The sequence below is a fragment of the Silurus meridionalis genome, chromosome 20 (assembly GCF_014805685.1).
Source record: "Silurus meridionalis isolate SWU-2019-XX chromosome 20, ASM1480568v1, whole genome shotgun sequence".
Lineage (NCBI taxonomy): Eukaryota > Metazoa > Chordata > Actinopteri > Siluriformes > Siluridae > Silurus > Silurus meridionalis.
In genome coordinates this window covers 10550279-10571000 of record NC_060903.1, presented here as the reverse complement: position 1 = coordinate 10571000, position 20722 = coordinate 10550279, and the positions used below count along the sequence as shown (strand labels likewise).

Genomic DNA, 20722 nt, shown 5'->3' with positions numbered 1-20722 from the left:
TGTTCTGGTCACTGTTCTTTCTTTATTCACACATGCTCACTTACAGTAAGTTACTTTGACATTTAGCTGTCAGACTTTAGGGAAAAAAAAACACCAATTGAATTTTTTTTAAATATTTTTTACGAACACACATACACACTTGTCTCTTGTTTCATCCGGACGTATTTTTTCCTTGGACAAAAAGAGTAAGAGAGAAGGGAAACACAAAAAGCTTTCAAAAACCACAAATCCCTTAGCCCATGAGATGATTGAGAGAAAGAAGGTGGTGGTGGTTGTGGTGGTGGGGGGGGTTTAAAGAGAAAAAAATCATTATTGGAAGAAAGGGAACAGATTCAGATAAAGAATGTAACTCTGAGAGAGACAAGAGAAGGAGTGTGTGTGTGTGTGTGTGTGTGTGTGTGTGTGTGTGTGTGTGTGTGTGTTTTCTATAGCTTTATTGAAGTGCTTTTATTAGCATGCTTACACTCCCCAAACACACATTGACTAGTATTAAACATCCTGAATATATATATATATATATATGTCACTGTTCATGGTGAAACATATGTAAACACTCCCAAGCTTTCTTTGCGTGTAATAGAGGGTATGCCTATGACACAATTTCACCATGGAAAAAGATTTTTCCCTGATTACCATAAGGGTCACTGGCCCTGCACAAACCCACCAGCACCTTTATCCTCTTCATTGCTAAAAGGATTCAGTCTTCAAGACAATCAGCATGACCTTGCACTCATTAATAAAACTTGTCTGTTCTCAGCATGAAGAGGAATTAGCAGAGAGGCTTAGAAAAAGAGGGATTGGCAGATTTGTTAAGGGATGTGGGAGATGTGGATGAGATGTTTGACTAAGAAGCTTTAGAATAGTCAGTGTCAAAACAATCGACTGATCTCCCCAACAGTTTACCCTTCCTAGAAGGTCTTATTATTAAAGTGAAATGAGACATTTTAAATATGTCAATCTTTCTTATTATTAATTTATTTAGACATGTCTTCAGTGTGGACCATAACATGGTCCTATGTGCATGTGTCATTGTATAGTCTCTCTATCACTAAAAGCATGCAATCATCTCTGTAGCAGTATGCATTATTAATATCTGTCTAGAGATTTATTTGTTATTGCCTTGGAATTAAAAGCCTCTGGTGTCATATAACCTCCTGAGGGAGAGAAATGGAGTAAGTGAGTGAGAGAGAGAGAGAGAGGGAGAGAGACCAGCTCAAACCATTTTTTACTTTACACAATAAAGAGAAGTTAGGGAAGCTTACTCGAAAACTCATCTTGACTTGTTAAAATATGATGTTTTTGTGATATGATACAAAACACTCTCTTAGACTTTCACTGGGGATTTTCTTTTAACTCCAGGAAGACATGCACCTTTTTCCCAGATATGTTTAAGTAGATCTCTCTTGCAGATGTATTTTTAGAGCTTATTTTTTTGTATGCTGTTCTTCAAATGTTTAATTTTAGCTATATATTCAAAGTGATGGTAAAATTTTACCATATCAAACATATTTAACATAAAGCCGTGTATGTGCATCATGATATTAATCATTCATTCGGGGGGTTGTAAATAGAAGCTAGCATAGCTGGTTATTTAACTAATTGTAGCCAAATTTGCGTATGTTAAAGCCAGACAGCTCTAAGTGCTTTTTAATTCATTTTTAGTAGTATTTACCATGCCTTCTAGGAAATATGTTAGCATGATACATTTTATGAAGTCTGCTCACATCAAGGATGTCAGTTTGAATAAATGCTGTTCTTGTGTTATTTAATTATTATATTTGGGTGACAAATTTTGGTATAGTGGAAATGATATGCCTTAAACAAACAAATACAAGCTGAAAAAGAATATATCACTGGTGTCTATTAAGTTTAGTTTCATCACATAACATAACATAAATTGTTTTGTTATTAATTTGATTTTTAATTTTAAAGCTGTAGAAGTTTCAGTTTGATAGTTCAATCATAGCAATCTTTTGTAAACATTGGTGTAGGTACATGTGAACTCTAAATGTAAATACAAAATAAAATGAAGACTTAAATCTCTTACAATTATTTCCTAATATTTTCACTTGAAAATATTTTAGTATTCAAATTTTTCCCCTTTTTTCAGCAATTTTTATACAGCATACTGATTGGAATACTTAGATTTGTATATTGTATCTTTTTTGTGTATTGTTTACTTAATAATAAGTCTTCATGATCAAACAGAAAATCCAGGCTCAAACTTTGCAAGAATAAACTTTTGCCTTGCCCTTGCTGACCCACATGCTATCAAAAGCACTGCTAGAACATGAACGAGAAATGTCTGGGTTTTTTTTTTTTTTTTTTTTTTTTTAGGGGAAATCAACTCCTACATTTTAAACGTGTGTGAGTGTGTGTGTGTGTGTGTGTGTGTGTGTGTGGATGTGGATTAATACACAGTATTTATAAACAAAATTTTCTTAGCACATATTTAAGCATAATAAAGTCTGTTTCAAAATTAAGGAGAGAATCTATTTGGAGCTAGAGTTAAAATAATTTTTTGTTAGCATCATATAATTGTCTATTACACTATTGATTGTAATGGCTTAAAGTCTATTTATTTTATTACAGAACTCACAATTGACAGTAACTAAAAATAAAATGCAATAAAGCATTACAGTCTAATGGCAAAGTTATTCTGGACAATTTCTTAATTTGTTTCTATAATCAATTACAGAAGGCTACATTAACAGGAGGCATTTTGTGTGTGTGTGCAAGAGAGAGAGAGAGAGAGAGAGATTTTCTGACAGACAGATGAAGGGTGACAGATGTCTTTTCTTCTCTCTTGCAGTCACTTGTTTTATTCTTGTTGATAAGGAACAGTGAGCTCCAAATTAAAAAAAGGTAATAACAAATTAGCATTCTATATTATAATTTTTATAGATAATTGGCAAATACTTCATTCTGCATTTAGCTAATGAATTAACATCTTTATCTTTTTTTTCAAAAGTAAAAGTTAAGTTAAAAGAATTATCATTTTTATATATTATTGCTATATTATCTTTTTTTCCTTTCAATTTTAGTTTTTAGTTTAATACTACAAATATAGAATGCAATATAAATTTAATTGTGCACATTTTATGTTTTATAATTTATTTGTGTATTTTTTTTTCCCATCAGTAGCAAACAACCTGAATCAGTGATTTATTGTTTTTCACAGGAAACATTTTCACAGTTAAATAAATTCCGATCTTAAATACTTAAAAAAAAAATTACATTTGTTAGTTCTGTTTAGTTATCAGAAAACAAGATATTTTGTGTGTTTATCATAGTCTAAGCAATCATTCAGGAACCCTGAATACCTGGTTCAAGTGTTTTGATAAATTAATACATTTATAAAAAATAAAAAAAAAACATGAGGGCTTGGTTTTGAAAAATGTTGTTTATACAATATATGGACAAATGTTTCTGGACATCTGACTAACATTTATATGTGCTTTTTTAACATTCCATTCCACATTTATCTATTTGCTTTTATAACAACCTCCACTCTTCTTGGAGTATATTCCAATAGATTTTGAAGTGTGGTTTGTGGAGATTTGTGCTTATTCATCCACAAGGGAATTAGTCATGTCCTGATGTAGGATGAGGAAGACTGGGGTTCAGTCAGTGCTCCAATTCCAAAGGTGGTCAATAGGGTTGAGCTCAGAGCTCTGTAACGGGCAACTCATTGTATCTTCCCCTCCAACCATATATAAACTATATCTTCATGAAGCTTGTGTTTGCTTGCTGAAACCAGGTGTCCTAGTACAATTCTGTGCCTTTAATTTTGTTCCAAAACTTTTGTCTATATAGTCTATGTATATAACTTTTTATAAAAAATAAAATAAAAAATATTTACTTTTTTTAAATGTATAAATCTATGAAATTGTAAAATCTGTTATTACATAAAGTATAATTTTTGTAAGTACAAACATCTGAAAAGTGAATGCAGAACAAAATTATATTGTTATAATGTTCATTTTAGTAGTTCAATAGAGATAATGTTTTAGAGAAACCTTCCAGTAGATCTGGAAAATATGTTTTAATTGATGTAGTACACTATCATCTTGTAGATGCATTGTTGCTGCAGTTCACATATGGGACCTCTCATTTCACCATCCTGGAGACAAAGTAAGTGCTTGTCTATGTGTGTTAATGTATCTGGTGTGCTGATGTGCATGTGTAAATACAGGCCAAAGATAATTAAAGCAATTAACCAAACACATTTAAAAATAATTGAAAAATAAATATATAATGGTATAATAAAACACACAAACACAAAAAAAGGAATTTATTGTACATTGTAGTTATTTTTATTTTCCAAAGCAAGGTTTCTGCTGCACAGTGGCCAGAAGAATCATTTTAATAAAAAAATAACCAGTTAAATCATGTCAGACCTTTCCCATATTTAATGTGATATAGCCTCCAACAAAACAAATAATAGCATTTGCTTATTTATCAATAGCATGATCTAGCTGCCAAGTGTGCACACCATTTTATAATCCTGTTATGTCACTGCAGATGTAGCTCAAGATATTGCCTATTGCCAATAATCCCTATTCCCACACTTCACAATTTTACAATAAGACCTATTCTCTTCCTAGTAGGCCAATCAAGTTTACTGTACTGAAAGAGCTAAAAGGAGCTGTTTTGCTCAATGTATTTATTAAATAAACCAATCTTGAGCACTGGCCTGAACTCCTGTTTCTAAGTCTTTAAATCTAAATCTATCTTTATAAGTAAATTCGTCTTTTCCACAATGACGTTTTTTTAAAGTCAGATTGACATGGCAGAAACTATGTTGTTACTAAGACAATTACATTTGAGAGAATGATAATGCTAATTACATTTTTACACTTAGATAGGTAGAGCTATAAATAAATGAAACGACATTTACATTTGATCTACATTTTAAGAATTATAAATATAAAATAATCTATACTACTTTTGTTATACTGTTACTGATTAGGCTGCATTGCTAAAAACTACTCCAAGTGCTCTGTGGTTAGCCGATAATTGTAAGATGTTTTATTTGAGATGTCGGACATGAACATTACAATTTCATAATTGGCATTTACTCTCTCTGAAAGGTTTTCCAATTATTATATGGTAAAGCTGTGTGTTTGAGCAGGACACAAATTTATTTATAAAGTGCTTATTGTCCGATAAACTGACATTTATTCCTATTCAAAATTTAGCAGTGAAGCATCTATAAATTCTCAGTGAAACTATGTGTCTGGGAAGGAACTAAAATAACACATTAGAAACCTGTTTTCCAAAAAATGTCAATCTTTAATCTCTTACTTATCATTTAGGTCATACAACCATTTATTTATGTTGACATTTTTACAGAGGTCAGATTCTTAATAAAAATGATTGAAAACCAAAATGTTCCAGCAGATCCACTTACATAACCACAACAATACAATTCCCAGAACTAACAAGGAAAACACAGAACTTATAAATGTAAATTAATCAAGGGAAACACAAGACAGGTGTGCAAAGGAGATAGGTAAAGAAACCAAAAAAAACCCCAAAACAATAGGGAATGTTGTCCTCTGGCAATCTGGAGGGGCTGTATTACTCAAGGTTGTCTGCCTTTCTAGATTTCAGATCGATTTTTTTGGAGACTTCTTGGTAGCGAGGGAAGGTTTCTTGACAGATACCTTCTTGGTTGTCCATTTTCGCTTTGTGTTGTTCAGACATCACAGGGGCCAATCTGAAATTACTCAGACATAACATGCACCTCTGTTATTAAAATCTCTGAATCTTTTCATTGTTTTATTGTTAACTGTTTTGACTTCTTTCCAGCAATGTTGTTTCCTGATTGGGCATATAAACCAGCCTGGTCTCCAGGTTCTCGGCAAGTCCAACTGTGGCATTTCTTATTGGAGTTATTAGGGCGGGATGGGGATGGAGTTATCGCTTGGGGTGGTGAGTGGGGAGAGTTTGTAATTCAAGACCCTGAGCAACTGGCCAAGCTGTGGGGAGAGAGGAAGGGAAAACTGCATATGAATTATGACAAACTGAGCAGAGCACTGAGGTACACACACACACACACACACACACACACACACACACACACACACACACACACACAATAAACCTGTATTAATAAAAAGTCATGTAATATTGTTATATTGAAATGTATATAATTAATATATGTATATATACAATTTCTGTTGTTGACAGATATTACTACAATAAGCAAATTCTCCATAAGACCAAAGGAAAGCGATTCACATATAAGTTTAACTTTAGTAAACTGATCTTGGTGAACTATCCCAATATGCCTAGTTATCAACAGGTATGTTTTATAACAAATATATGAGTATATATATAGCTTAGCATTCAGTTTAGAATATAATTTCTTTTCATTTTTTCCTAAAAATAGGTAATTCCATCTGAAAGCTCTTTCCCATATTCTTGTTTGTCTTCTGAGGAATCACTGTACAGAACACCTGTGTACAAAGGTATTAAACATTTCCCTGATCCTTTATATCATGCAGCATGATGCCTAGTTTTATGTTTTTGTATACTTTTGTACTGTGTATTTTTTAATACATTTTAAGAAAAGGTCTTCTAACAACAAGAATATGTCTTCAGCTATTAAAGATTACTTACTTGTGTACATGTCTATCAACAGCTCAACCATCAGTCTCTCACTCTTTGCTGCTCCCTTACTGCTTCCCAAAGTCCTCCTCCTTTTCTCAGGTTGATCCAAACCAAGGACAGTTTCCTTTCCTTTCTGCTCTGCCCTCTTCAGCAGCAAACCTGTCAGAGCTCTTACGCCTGCCACCATTTAGCTCGCCCCTGCAATTTGGCCAAACTTTAACCAGCTGGCAAAAAAAGCGTAGTGCAGAATGGTGTTTAAATGTGGCCAGAGTAATAAGCAAGAAGGATGACAGTGATGGACAAGAGGAAAAGGTGTAACTACCAAAAGAGGCAAATGGTGGCGTGAATGCTTAAAGCCCCTATCAGGAATCACTACAGTGTGTAGACCAGTTATTGTTTTTATTGGTTTCAAGCAGTAGAAAACATCCCACTAAAATGTATACTATGTAAACTTGTAACTAATTTACTAATCATTAACTTGCTTAAAAGTTTCTATAAGTTTACGTTAACATTGTAATTGCAATGCCCTGTTTCTACTATTCTTTAATGAGGTGATGCTATTTGTTTCTTAAGTAATTCAGAGGTTGTGCTTTAGTTTAATCAAGTACTTTTTGTAGCCCAAAATCAATGTATTTTTGTGTAAACAAAATCTGCATGTAGACCCTGGAGAAAAAAAGCATTTAAAAAATAAAACACTGATACTTTGCTCCCAGCTAGAACAAACCATTTTGCACAAGTGAGTAATAAAGAATAAGTAGCATTTAGTTAATTTGTCATTACATACACATTCAGAGTTGACAGATTCAGAGGCTTCAAGTCAATTAGAGTAGAAGAAAAACTTGAATTTGCCTGTACACATCTGGCATGTTGAGTATGGGCCATCCCAACCAACTGCCGCAAAAGTGAAAGCATATAAGTGTCTAGAATGTATAGACTATAGATTCTATAGCTAGTTCTGTTTACAAGAAAGTACTTTAATTATCTATGTTTACACACTATCACCTTCAAAATAGTCCCTTTGCACCGCAATACAGTGTTCCAACATTCCTGCCACTTTTGGAATGTGTCCTGGAAGTCTACTTTTTTAAGTGTGTCAAGCACCTTCTGCTATTCGTGCTATATTTCTGTAATGGTGTCAAAATGGCAACCTTTGAGCTGGATCTTTATCTTAGGGAAGAGGGCAAAGTACACAGGAGCCAAATCTGATGAGTAGGGTCGGTGTGAAGGTGAGATCATGTGGATTTTTCTTTGACGATCATCATGCACAATTTGACGAATGGTTTCAACATTTTTGGGAGTTGAGCTAATTGAAAGTCTTCCTGATCACTCGTCATCTTCCAGTGATGTTCTTCTGCTCTTAAAGATAGTGGTCCACTCGAACGACTCATTGCAGCATGGCCTATGTCAAATATCTCTGTCGCATATTTGCCTAGTTTCACACAGAATTTCACATTTGCTCTTTGTTCTAATTTGCTGTCTATGATGAAATCACAGATGTGGTAATGCACATGGTCAGAATAGCACCAGTTAGCACCATTAGGCTTGATAGTTCCTGCTCCTGTGTGCAATGGAAATTCCTTATACAATGGACATTTTTTATACAAAGACTTTGTGTGAAAAAACTCAAAATGGTCAGCACAGAGCCTTCACTTAACCACACTGAACTCCTTTAGGATGAATTGGTGCTGACTGCACCCGAGAGGGTTTTACCCAATCTCAATCTCAATCTCTCACAGTGCCCAATCTCATTAACGGTTTTATGGCTGAATTAACACAAGTCCTTATAGTCAAGTTCCAAAATCTAGCAAAAAACGCCATTTTAGAACAGTGTCTGTTATATGATCATTAGCATTTTAATGAAAAAAGCAAAGGCTGTCATCTTTAACTCAAGGGTTTACCAAAAATATAACTGTTTAGGAATTATAGACATTTATATTTGTAATAATTCAAGAATTAAAATTATATTATTTCTGTAAAGCTGCTTTGGGACAATGTTCCTTGATTAAAAAACGGTATACATGTAAAGTTTTTATCTCCATTTTTGCAGGTTAAAAATTTATTTGGATACTATAATTATGACAGTTATTTCTAATAGTTGGAATAATGGTAATCCTTTGCAGAAATGACTGCCTTTTGAAAGTCTGGAACCAAATGCTAAGTTTCCATTCCTTGCCAGGTCTTTACTGCAGCCTAATAGTGTTGAGTTCACCAGTAAATTCCTTTTTCCTTTGAAATTTCCAAATAATAATTATAGGCCTGTCTGTTAACTTTTACATAACTTATAATGTTTCAAGAAAATTTCAATTTTATATAAAAGTGTTTTCATAATAGTGTTTTCTATAGCAGGTGTGTCAAAATGGAATTCTGACTGGGACACATTTCTGTTCAACGGCCATGAACCAAAGCTATTTATTTAAAAACCTATACAAATAACCAGTGTCGGACCATGCATTTTGGTACCTGGGCCTTCAGTGGGGACTTACCCGACTTAATCCACCTCTTAATACCACCACTATCATGTTGCGATTATAGAAACCATCGATACTATATAAAAACGCAATATAACATGACATTACAGAAAGAGAGGCATTTCAAGTATGGAGGGTGAATATCTGAAGCAATAAACCCAGTTAAGACCCCAAACCTCTACACTACAACCGCAACTGTGCCACCTACATCATTTGGAACAGTTCAGAATCAATATTGGTCTAATAACATGACAAAAACATTACAATGTAAATAAAATACAACCTACTCACCTGAGATGCATACTCATAATTTGCACTGCTGTAAGCCAGTGGTACCGCTTGTATTCACTGGTCTGGAAGTGGTGAACAAACACTTTCCCGAGCTGAGACAATGTATTTTTAAGTATGTCCAAGACCAAATCAATTTCTCTTCCTCTGTAGAGTGGTTAAATGTGGCATAGCCATTTAAGGAGTAGGCAGGGTTTCGGGGGTTAGGTAAAACATAGATGGAAGCAGACAGGCAGAGAGAAACAAGAAGAAGAAAATAAAAACGTGTTCTATTACATAAACTGTCTTGGTGTCATGTCCGTCCTTCACACAATCTACATGGTGTCAGAACTTTTACAACATAGCTCAAGGACTCCGTCGTATTGATCCGCTAATTTTTGACGAGCATATAGCTCACAGCTGTAGCAAATTTGAAAAGAAATGGCGAATTTATTGCAATGCTGGTCTCTCAGACAAATCAAAGAAAGTGCAGGCATATACTCTACTGAATATCGCAGGTCCTGACGCAGTGGAAAATTCTGAGGCTTTCATATTCTCTGAGGAAGAAGACAGAGAAGATCCTGATGTTTTACTGCAGAAGTTTGCTGAACTCTGTTTGCCCACAAAGAATATAATAAAGGACAGACATGTCTTCACGGCCCACCAATCAAAAGCCTGGTGAGTCTATTCAATCGTATGTTTCCACACTCAAAATACTGGCAAAAAAATGCGACTTTTGAACTTTAAACGATGAGCTAATACACGACCGCGTCGTTTGTGGGATTGAAATTGACGGCGTGTGCAAACAGCTGTTCCGCGAAAAAAAGCTCACGCTGGACTCCGCAGTCAATATATGCTTATTACATGAACAGTCTGAGAAGAGCACGAAAGAACTAAAACACGAGGCTGACGTATGTGTTGTGCAAGATCGCTGCATAAACTGTAACAGATACCACACCCCTGACAAACATAAGTGCTCTGCTTTCCAGAAACAGTGCAACAATTGTGGTAATTGGAACCATTTTGCAAAGTGCTGTAGATCAGCTCCATCACTTAAAACAGCACCTCGCTCCCAAAGCCGTGATTACTACCCAAAACGAACTGCAGCACAATTCAGAAACCACAATTCAAACAGAGTTAATGAACTGGACACAACCCTAAATGCCCCTGAGGACACTTTCTATTGTGAGACAGTGGATGATGTTTCCCAACGAGGTGAAACATTACATCTGAAGGATGGATCGGGTGAGTTAAAACTGAAGGTGGACACAGGTGCCAAATGCAATGTAATTTCCACCCAACAGCTACACCTCACTGTACCCTCAGCTCACATAAACACTAATGAAAAAGTGAATCTCATAGCATATGGTGGACAAACGATCAACACTGTGGGTACCACAACATTACACTGTGGACAAGGCCGGCTCAAATTCCATCTTGTAGATCTCAATGTGAATCCACTGCTTGGATTGCAGGACAGCTTGGCAATGGGCATGGTACAGCTGGGTCCACATGTTCATGCCGTGCAGAACCAAGAACCAGAGGTACAGGAATTTAGTTGACATCACAGCACTCGCAAACTGCCTGTTGTTTATCACATGCGATTAGTTGAGTCAGTAGCGCCCACTGTATGTGCACCCAAGAAAGTGCCCATTGCAATGAAGGAAAACTATTGACCAGGTATTGCTGAAATGCCTGGGGCCAAGATCTTCAGCATCCTTGATGCAAAATGCAGGTTTTGGCCTCACGTGCCCTGACACCCACTGAATTTTGTTATGCCCAAATTGAGTCACCGTGGAAACGGATCACCAGCACACTGCCTCAACACGTCTGCAAAGCAGGATGCTCAAACATCAACGATACAGTCTTAATATGATCTAGAAAACGAGGCAAGGAAATTTTCGTGGCTGATGCTCTGTCACGTGCTTATCTCGCTTCCACTGAGCCTCCTCTTTCAGACGAGCTGCTAGGGGTCATGATGATTCAAGTTCTCTCGTCTCAAAGAACAGAAGAACTCTGCTCTGTTGTTAGAGCTGATCCTACGTGCCAAAGGCTTGTGGACATGATAATGCATGGCTGGCCAAGCTCTTTCAAAGATCTTTCGCACAATCTCCGCCCGTTCTTTGCAATGAGGAAGGAGTTTCTCTTCGAGGGTGGTCTGATCTTTCGAGGACTCCTGATACAATCAAATCAAATCAAATCAAATTAAATTTTATTTGTCACATACACATACATACAGGATACGACATGCAGTGAAATGTTTTTTACAACGGTCTGGCATTAGGTAATAAAATGGGGTGAAAAAGGAGAATAAAAATAAAAACAAAGAAAAAGAAGGCAGATAAATAAAATATAAAAACTATATAAAAATAAGAATATATAAGGATATATATATATATATATATATATATATATATATATATATATATATATATATATATATATACAAAAATGCTTATGGCAGTGTGCAGTTAAACAGTAAACAACAGTAAACAATTTAAGCATGGTTTTGATTGTCCATAAAGTGTCCGTGTGCGGTCTGGTGTAAAGTGTCCATAAGCGACCGTGTGCAGTATGGTGTGGTGTAAAGTGTCAGTGTGCAGAATGGTGTGGTATAAAAATATAAAATGTAAAGTGCCCTGTGCTGTGCGAGTCCAGTATCTAAAGTGTCGTAGCACGAAAAGTAAGATGTGTGCAGGGAAAAAGGTCTGATAATGCAGAGAGTGGGCCAGTTTTTTAGATCCTGGGTGTTTCCTGGTTTAAACTCCAAATGGCCTGCAGGAAGAAGCTCCTCCTCATTCTCTCTGTGTTCGCTTTCAGGGAGCGGAAGCGTTTCCCTGATCGCAAAAAAGAAAAGAGTCCATTGTTGGAATGGCTGAGGTCCTTCACAATCTTCCTAGCTCTGGTCCTTCACCGCGTACTGTAGATGTCCTGCAGGTTAGGGAGCTCGGTGTGGATGGTATGTTCAGCTGAACGCACCACCCTCTGGAGGGCTTGCCTGTCCTGCATGGTGCTGTTACCGAACCAGGAAGTGATGCTAGTGTAGAAAGTCTTTAGCACCTGAGAGGGAAGTTTAAAGTCCCTTAAGCGTCTCAGATGGTACAGAAGCTGCCGGGCCTTCTTCACCAGGGTGCTGGTGTGACAGGATCAAGACAGGTCCAAACTGTCCACTGGGGTCCCGTTGATGTTTAGCGGTTGGTATGACCGCTCCCGCTTCGTGCGATCAACTCCTTAGTCTTTCTGACGTTCAGGAGAAGGTTGTTCTCCTGGCACAATCTCTCCAGGTTTTTAACCTCCTTTAGGTAGGCCGTCTCGTCGTTGTTGGAGATCAGGCCCACCACAACAGTGTCGTCAGCAAACTTGATGATGGTGGTGGAGTTGGAAGTGGCCACACAGTCATATGTGTACAGTGAGTACAGCAGGGGGCTCAGAACACAACCCTGGGGAGCTCCAGTGCTGAAGGTGAGGGTGGATGAAGTGTGTTTGCCCACCCGTACAGCTTGTGGTCTGTCTGTCAGGAAGTTAGAGATTGGCACAGAGGCAGGCTGAGTCCCAGGACCTCCAACTTAGGGGTGAATGTGGAGGGAATTATGGTGTTAAATGCTGAACTGTAGTCCACAAACAGCATCTTTGTATAATTTCCATTTCTTTGGTCCAGGTGGCTCATCGTGGTGTGGAGGAGATGAGCGTCATGCTCCAAGATGGTGAACGTGTTCACCTCGCCGGCTCTCTCAGCATGCATGCTGTTAGCGTGGTTAGCTGCAGCCTCGAAACGAGCGTAAAAGGTGTTTAGCTCCTCTGCCAGAGAAGCGTCTGCATTCAGCATTCTAGAAGATGGTGTTCTATAGTCCATGATTGTTCTTAGTCCCTGCCACAGGCTCCTAGAGCCACCATGTTGGAACTGTGACTCTAGTTTCCTCCTGTAGCACCGCTTTGCATCCTTCACTGCTCTGCGAACACTGTAAGACGCAGCCTTGTACTCATTGTAGGCAGCGGAGCGGGATCTCAGAACTGCCTACAAGAGTCGCCAAGCTTGTTTTCCAGAGTCTGGAGGTTGGCTAACAGGATACTAGGTAAGGGAGTGCGGTGTGCATGTGCCCTCAGCCTGTTCCTGACGCTGGCTCATTTCTCTCGCGGACGCCGATACAGGTCAGGTCCTTTGTTCTCCCTAAGGATCTCCCTCGGCCAGCATGGGTCCGGGTTTAAAACCGCCGAAAGGTGAGTGCATTGTACACCAATAGATTTGAGTGTCTCTATCATACCTAATGATGTCCATCTTGTGTAGATGGAACTGTAACTAATTAAATAAAAGTATAAAATTAACAAAAAAAGAGAAAACGTAGCTAGAGCAGTCGTGATGGCAGCTGACCTCACCGGCACCATCTTGTGCCAAGACAGGCTGAAGCCATCCTTATGCCATGATGTCAAGGCTTTGTTGACTCGAAGGAGACAGGAGAGCAAAGCGTGCTATGATCGCAAAGCCCACACCCTCCCATCTTTGCAACGGGGTCAGACAGTAAGAATGCAGACAGCTTGGGGTTTCGACAAACTGGCCATTGTACAGGGCCCTGCTTCTTAGCCTAACAGCTATGTGGTAACATCTCAGGGCAGACAATACACGAGAAACCGACATCTCCTTCTCCAGGTTCAGGAGCCTGCACCTGTGGAGTGTAAAGATGATTGTATCCTTTCGTCACAAGCTTCACCTCCTACAACCCCATAGTCATCTGCACTGTTGCCATCTCAGAGTGAAGCACCTGCCACTGCTACCCCCACTGCCCAGCCTTTAGTGACTCATTCAGGGAGGGTCAGTCACCCCAACCCACGTTAACAGGATTACTTCACTGGTTAAGGACATTTATTCTTCTGCTTTTCTTTTTGTGATGATATGGTTCCATGTTATGCTGTTCTCATGCTCAAGTTAGTTTTAAACGTTGTGTTTGAATGCTCAGTTGTTAATCACTAGCTGGTTAAATGTGGCATAGCCGTTTAAGGAGTAAGCGGGGTTTCGGGGGTTAGGTGAGACATAGACGGAAGCAGACAGGCAGAGAGAAGCAAGAAGGAGAAAATAAAAAAACGTGTTCTATCACATAAACTGTCTTGGTGTCGTGTCCGTCCTTGACACAATCTACATCCTCCAGGCATAAAGAAGTCTAACTCAGATGTATTTATGTGTGCAGAGCTACACACGTGTTTTGCCAGTCGAACTTGGCTGTAACAGTTTCCCTCTGACCAACCAATCAGAGGACGGAAAAATGCTGACGCTATTCTGGGCCAGCTAGGTGGGCCATTCTAGGCCCTGTGAGGAGAATATGAAATCTGATTGGTTAAAAACAGACCCAAAAAAAAAAAAAAATCTAACAAAAAAAATCTAACCTCCACATACACGTACTGGAAGCAGTGCAGCCAAGAGAAACGCTACAATTTCAAGGAACAAATATTAGAAATTAGGTTGCAAATGCAGGTCAGTGCTTCGAATAGTGTTTAGGCTAGCAGAGAAGGCTTTGCTGGCCCTGAGCGCTGCCACTGCAAATAGCAAACACCATACATACACTACTGCAAAATGGGATGTTAATAGAAAAGAAAGTCTAACAGAAATTTTAAACCCATAAATACTTTGTGCTGCAGCTGCTCTGTGATGACTTTTATAACTTTCAATATGAATTATCACTATGATACCTTTTTAAAATCAATAATGTCAAATATATCTCATCCTATTAACAGCCACACAAAATTGAGCACATTAGATGTACATCAGAAAGTGCTTATCATCAATTTCATATTTAGGTTGAAGGACAGTCATTAACTTAAACAGAAACAAGTTTATTGCAAGCTTATAATTGGTGAGGAACAGTCAAACAGTGCTACTATGTTGAGGTTGTGGAAAACAGTTTCAGGTCACAGATCATATACCATGGCAAGACAGAGCACAGCAACGAAACACACTGTTATACTGCATCAGCAAGATATTTCCCAGGCAAAGATTTGAAAGCAAACTGGGGTTTCAAGATGTGCTGTTTCAAACTATGTTAAAGAAGTACAGTGGAACCCCGTTTATGTCGATGTCCTAGGGGGTCGCCAAAAAGCATCGAGGTAACCGATGATCGAGATAAACGAAAATCAAAATGGCGGCAATATAGTAACGTGCTTGAAATTTCTTTATATACATGATGTGCGTTAATAAATGAGAATGTGCATGCACGTGTTTTTGAAGGGGTTTTTTACACAACATCGTTGCCGCGATTTGTTTGATGAAGGCATGCTGTAAAAATACATACAGTACATGTTTATCTGTCAGGAATCCACCTGCCATGCCCCCTTCGGCCCCCTTCAGCGTGGCAGGTGCTTTCTCGGCCGCTTTCTCTGAAGCTCCAGGCTTCAATCGCGCACATATGGTGCTCGTTTAGCATCATCACCAGCTCCTATTTAAACTTCCACACTCTCACTGTCCGTTATTGTTGGTATATGTTGGTTCACGGCGGTCGTTGTTATCGCGCATGCGTATCCCCGTACGTGTCTTCCCACCGGCACTCTCTCAACGGCTGCTCTTTTCTTCCCAAAGCGCACCGCGGGTTCCCCCCCCCCGATCCTGCCGGTGTTCATTCTATGATTTTGGATGGTCATCACACGTTCCGCGCCGCCAAGCGCGGCTTTCGCCTCCCGTTCATCGCATAACATTTAACAACAAAAGGCATATGTGCACTAACTAACAGCAGAGATTCACCAGTATACAATACAACACCTGTAGCAGCTGTAAGGCTTGATTTTTCCGCCACTTCCGCGAGTTCTTCTGCGGCTGCACAGTGCCGATCGAGATAACCGACGTTAAATGGCAAATTTTTCCCCCCTTGTGCTCGAGATATTAGGGTTCGGCGACATAAAAAAAGTCGACATAACCGATAAAAAATGCTTAGAAAAAGCGAGAATTTGGCGGTTCCACTTCAAAAACGTCGACTTAATAGGGTTGTCGAGTTAACCGAGGGCGAGATAACCGGGTTCCACTGTACAAAGAAACAGGCAATGTTGAGGACTGCAGTCGCAGTGGTCAGCCAAGGAAACTTAATGCAGCTGATAAATGACTCATCATGCTTACTTCCTTTCAACATCAGATGATTTCCAGCAGAAGAACTGGCAAAAACCAGTGGGACCAAGGTACCCGCATTTACTATCTGGATAAGTCCAGCCAGAAGTGGTCTTCATAAAAGAATTGTGGCCAAAAAGCTATATGTCTGATGTGGAAACAAGGCTAAGTGACTTAACTATTCACAAAAACATAGGAACTAGTGTGCAGAAAAATGGCAGCAGGTGCTCTAGACCGATGAGTCAAAATATTAAATATTTGGCTGTAGAAATAAACAATAATGAGTGTCTACACATTACAACAAATCATGTTTAAGTTTGGGGCTGCATTTCTGCAAATGTGGAGATTACTTGAGGATTGATAGTGTCAATACTGCAAAATACAGTCTGATACTTATTCATCACTGTTCTTTTATTTTTGTTTAATTTTTCCATTTTGTTAATTATTAAAAATTTTTACAGCACTGTACCTCTGGATGGAGTTCTCTTCAACTGGCCATTCGGTGCTGGTGAGGATGGCATCACATGAACAATCTAAAGATTGTGACTGACCAGAGGTAAACTTCTTTACTATGAAGAAGGATTTGGACTGTAATTAATGTAAACAGTCTGCTACAATAGCTTAAGACTACATTTGTCATGAACAGTTTATCATTCAAATGCTCATTATTAAACAGCAGATAACGAAAACAATTGAACTATAATGAATGGACTTTCAGTGTCACCCAGATAACAGATGGGTTCTTTTATGAATTTGGTTTCTCTCAAGGTTCCGTCCTTGCGAGGAACCAGATTCAACCACTGACACCACTGACTTGCTAATTATGGATAAACATATAGGGATGTTTTATGCATTTACATTTATATTCATATTCACTTTACATCTGTAAAGCTGCTCTGGGACAATGTCAACTGTTAAAAGTGCAATACAAATAAAATTTAATTTAATTGTATATCCCTTTCATACGGTGCAATTTGTTGGCAAATGTCGAGAAAAGAGAGTTTACAAATACATGCATGCATTTAAAATTTCAATACACTTTAGAGTGTCGTTTTGAAAAAACAGTATGTATATGAATTGGCTCCATATTCACATATTCACACATTTAACCTAATTTACTTAAAACATCAGTAAGATGAGAAATGAGAAAAGGGTATGTTTTGCAGGGAACTTTTAGCCTACAAGGTGACAGCAAACAAACAAGCACATGATAAGGAAATCTCTTAACTAAAATAAAAAAAATGTTGAAAATATTAACATATATAAAAACCAAATATTAATTTCTGCCTTGAGGGTAAGTGCCAGTGGAAATCATATCAATAGATATTTGTTTTAATCCAGCATATTATAGGTAGGGTTACGGGGGCTCACCCTCAAAGCAGTACTAATCTATTTATATTTTCTGCATTTTCTAATTTAGTCTCCTATTCCTTGGCTCCTATTCTTCCCTAGATGCCATGCGTTTTGTTTAATTTAAAAACCTTGTTGAGTTTAACTGGTTTTATTTTTGAATTGCATGTTAAATGAACATTCATTTCCGCACCTAAAATAATATGCTAGGCGCAAGTGTTGGCTAGGTTGATTCAACATGGGATTTGAGATATAAAAGAGCTCACAATTGCATTGAAATTGGGGGAATATAGAGGCTGATTCAACACATTGAACTGGGTGATATTTCGAGGAAATTTTCATGTATACGTTTAGCTAATGATTTGATAAACTAATGTAAGTCATGCCAGCAAACAAGACTAAAGGTAAAACATGCTTTAAAAGAAATCTCCAGATTTTCTTCTTTTAAACCTTTGTGAACAGCATTTTCACATGAAAACATGACAGAATAGCATTTTATGAGTTCATTTCTTTATTTGTGCAAACTGGATAATAAAACTGTGCTTTGGAATGTATTTCTCCAATGAACTATTTGCAGTCTATTGTTTGTTTTATACTTTCTCGGAACAATCAAGTAATTTGTTAGTTATTTGTATTGGAATTTTACGCAGGATTCACAGATTTCTTAATAAATTAGCCTTCTGCACGATTTCAATATTAGTATAAATCAGGGGTCTCAAGCCCGATAGTTTGCGGCCCCCGCCTTAATATGAAAGTTTAATGTTAATGCGGCCTGCGAGTTTTATATGTATGGCATTTTACTGTGTTGTGTGCGGAGCTGAACGAACCTACCAATCACGGTGGGGTATATGGCTCGCGGGGGTGGGACATCGGCCGGGCTTGATGTAAGCAGAGAAACATTTCTCAATGAGTGAAAGATACAGCAGCCTTGCCATGGAGTGTTTTCTTCCGTGCCTGGCTGGCTCCCTCGTTTCTATTGGGCACACGCGGACATTCGCCCCAGCACGCTGCGTTCACAACACTTAAAAAAAAAGTTTTCTTAAGTTGCTGCCCAGCAGGACATTATCCATATATAGACGTATCTAAATGTGTATGTGTATGTGTGTGTATATATATATATATATATATATATATATATATATATATATATATATATATATATATATATATTTATATATTTATACACACACGTCAATGGCACTTAGAAAGTTAATATGAGGTCTCTCTCTCTGACAAAATAAATCAAAGTGATGTGTACGCGGCGGGATAAAAGAAAAGTAAGGAGCTCAATGCAGCCTAATGTAGTCTGCAGTCACATAGCGACACCTGTCCATCGGCAATAACAGTCCTCGGTAACCCGGACCAATTATAGTGTTGCACTGTTATTTATGGGTCATTGTTTTTTCAATCGCGCTATTTGCATTGTATTCGCATTGCCTCACACAATGAACATTACATATATTTCTATATGATGTAAAAGTAGTCAAAACAAATGACATCGACAACAGCACGGTGTCATTTCCGCTTTTTTCCCCTGTAACAACAGCACATAAAAAGAAGCGGGAATGACGTTCTCCATGTAGTGAGACGTTCACTGTCCGTCGGCTAAAGGCTTGATTGAAACGTCAATGCGACAGTGACAAGTTGAATTCTATATATTACACAGCCCCAAACATGTCTTTTTCAAAGCCTGCAGTGAAGAGAAAGGTTGGTGATGAGCACAGACAATTTCAGGAAAAGTGGGAAATGCAATATTTCTTTGTTGAGCATAGGGGCACCCCGACATGTCTTATTTGCACAGAGAAAGTTGCGGTGCACAAGGAATACAATTTAAAACGCCATTACACAACTAGACATGCTGAGGAGTATGTGAAATACCAGGGAGATGAGAGAGCCAACCGGGTTGCCAATCTTAAAACATGTCTACTGAGGCAACAAGATTTCTTCAAGAAAGCAACCAAAGAGAGTAATGCAGCAGTCGAAGCTAGCTACATGGTTAGTGAGATGATTGCTACAGCAGGAAAGCAATTCACAGAAGGTGAATTTGTCAAAAAGTGCATATTACAGGCTGCAAGTATAATCTGTCCAGAAAAGAAAGGTCAGTTTAGCAACATCAGCCTTTTTGCCAACACCGTGGCAGAGCGCATTTCTGACCTGTCAAGTGACATTTATGACCAACTGTGTGAGAAAGCCAAATGTTTCAGTGTATGCTCAGTCGCTCTTGATGAGACCACAGACATCACCGACACTGCCCAGCTTGCAATGTATGTCCGTGGTGTTAATGACAATTTTGAAGTGATGGAGGAGTTGCTCAGAGTAATTCCAATGCATGGCCGGACCACCGCTCAGGAGATATTTTGCCAGTTGTGTGATGCCATTAAGAATGCCGGTTTGCCATGGAAGAGGTTTGTTGGGATAACAACCGATGGAGCGCCATCAATGACAGGGAGGAAAAATGGACTGGTGGCACTTGTTAAAAAAAAACTGGAAGAGGAGGGTGTGGAGGAGGCCATTGCGCTGCACTGCATTATCCATCAGCCGGCCCTTTGCAGCAAATGCCTGAAGTTTGACAATGTGATGTCTGTCGTTGTGAAAAGCATCAACCAAAACAAATCCAGGGGCTCCGTGCTTTTTTAGAGGAAATGGAGTCAGAATATGGGGATGTGCTCTACTTCACCGAGGTACGTTGGCTCAGCAGGGGAAACGTATTGAAGAGATTTTTTGAGTTGAGAGCAGAGGTGAAAGCCTTCATGGAGAAGGATGGAGTGGCTGTTCCTGTGCTAAGTGATCCCAAATGGCTCATGGACTTAGCTTTTCTTGTTGATATCACACATGAGCTTAATGTACTCAACAAGAAGTTACAAGGCCAGGGGCAACTTGTCAGTGCTGCCTATGACAACGTGAGAGCATTTTCCACAAAACTAGTGTTATGGAAAGC

The 20722-nt window shown here is 38.4% G+C and overlaps 1 protein-coding gene across 1 annotated transcript; it reads left to right on the top strand.

Annotated features, from left to right (window-relative positions):
* The first annotated feature begins 5816 nt into the window (after positions 1–5816).
* LOC124403094 (ETS domain-containing transcription factor ERF) lies at positions 5817–7382 on the top strand. Its single transcript, XM_046876680.1, has 4 exons — positions 5817–6046; positions 6196–6310; positions 6398–6476; positions 6650–7382. The coding sequence occupies exons 1-4, from the start codon at positions 5817–5819 to the stop codon at positions 6934–6936; spliced, it is 711 nt and encodes a 236-aa protein (XP_046732636.1). The 3' UTR covers positions 6937–7382.
* The last annotated feature ends 13340 nt before the right edge of the window (positions 7383–20722 follow it).

What these genes read in the sequence shown, in the direction of transcription:
- LOC124403094 (XM_046876680.1), top strand. Translation starts at nt 5,817, where the DNA reads ATGTTGTTTCCTGATTGGGCATATAAACCAGCCTGGTCTCCAGGTTCT. An exon ending in AAACTGAGCAGAGCACTGAG is followed by an intron (nt 6,047 to 6,195) that starts GTACACACACAC and finishes TGTTGTTGACAG; the next exon opens with ATATTACTACAATAAGCAAA. An exon ending in CAGAACACCTGTGTACAAAG is followed by an intron (nt 6,477 to 6,649) that starts GTATTAAACATT and finishes GTCTATCAACAG; the next exon opens with CTCAACCATCAGTCTCTCAC.